Source organism: Herpailurus yagouaroundi, unplaced genomic scaffold, assembly GCF_014898765.1.
Source record: "Herpailurus yagouaroundi ecotype Mexico unplaced genomic scaffold, PumYag 45112, whole genome shotgun sequence".
NCBI lineage: Eukaryota > Metazoa > Chordata > Mammalia > Carnivora > Felidae > Herpailurus > Herpailurus yagouaroundi.
Window position 1 is genome coordinate 156 of NW_024413381.1, and position 1,124 is coordinate 1,279.

Here is a 1,124-nt window from a genome sequence, read left to right on the forward strand (position 1 = left end):
CTCTGCTCACGTCATAAACTGGCACGTCTGTGTCTGGACGCTAGGGGGCACTCAAGGCCTGTTTTGAGGGGTCAAGGTAGATCAGAGCTGTGAATTGCCACCTGCCACTGCCTGTGCCCTCTGCTCAGGGCTCACATCTGTGACCTCCCCAACCCTGCCCTGAAATTGTCCCTACCCTGCCCATCCCCCTGACATCCTCAGAGGCACCTAAAGAAGTCAGTGAGGAGTCAGAAAACAGGGGGGTCGCATTTGCATGCTTGGGCCCTCCCCCTCTCAACAGATCAAGAGGTGAAGGGAGAGTTTGAGGGAGGCTCTGCTCAGCTGTGAGGCAACAGAAGGCAGGATCAGTGCTGACCTCCACCATGGCCTGGTCCCCTCTCCTCATCACCCTCCTCGCTCACTGCACAGGTGACTTGATGTGGGGACACGGGAAGGGGTCCTGGAAGCACAAGTGTGCGCCTGATTCCTCCTCTTGTCTCTAGACCCCAGGAATATCCTCTCTGTTTGTTTCTCTTTCCAGGGATTTGGGCTCAGTCGGGGCCAAATCAACCATCCTCAGTGTCTGGGGCCCTGGGCCAGAGGGTCACTATCTCCTGCACTGGAGTTGGTAGTAACGTGGGCTGGTACCAACAAATCCCAGGAATGGCCCCCAAAACCATCATCTATTGGGATAATAGCAGACCCTCGGGGGTCCCTGATCGATTCTCCGGCTCCAAGTCTGGCAGCACAGGCACCCTGACCATCACTGGGCTCCAGGCCGAAGACGAGGCTGATTATTACTGCTCATCGTGGTACAGCAGTAGCAGTGCTTACACAGTGGTCCAGGCCTGTGGGGAAGTGAGACAAAAACCTAGTTACTCATCTGTAAAGAGGGAAACACATCAGCAGTTGCCTCCTCAGCTCAGCCTGTGACTCTGCTCATTCCGTGGCTGAAGACTTGGGCGCAGGTCCACGCAAGGGCACCTCCCGTGAGTGAGGTTCCTCCTGTCCTTTCTGTCCTCAAAGTCATGCTCAGAAAACCTTTCTGACACAGAGTCTTGATGGAAGACAAATCTCTTGTTTTATCAGCTGAGGTATTTTACTTCTAGGCCAGATCATATCAATTTTTCCTTCTGATATAAAAA

General features: G+C 53.9%; 1 gene segment (V, D, J or C); it reads left to right on the forward strand.

Moving 5' to 3' along the window:
* The first annotated feature begins 266 nt into the window (after window positions 1-266).
* LOC121024062 (immunoglobulin lambda variable 1-40-like) lies at window positions 267-927 on the forward strand. The segment is given in 2 exon segments: window positions 267-408; window positions 521-927. Coding segments are annotated over 2 exon segments (438 nt in total).
* The last annotated feature ends 197 nt before the right edge of the window (window positions 928-1,124 follow it).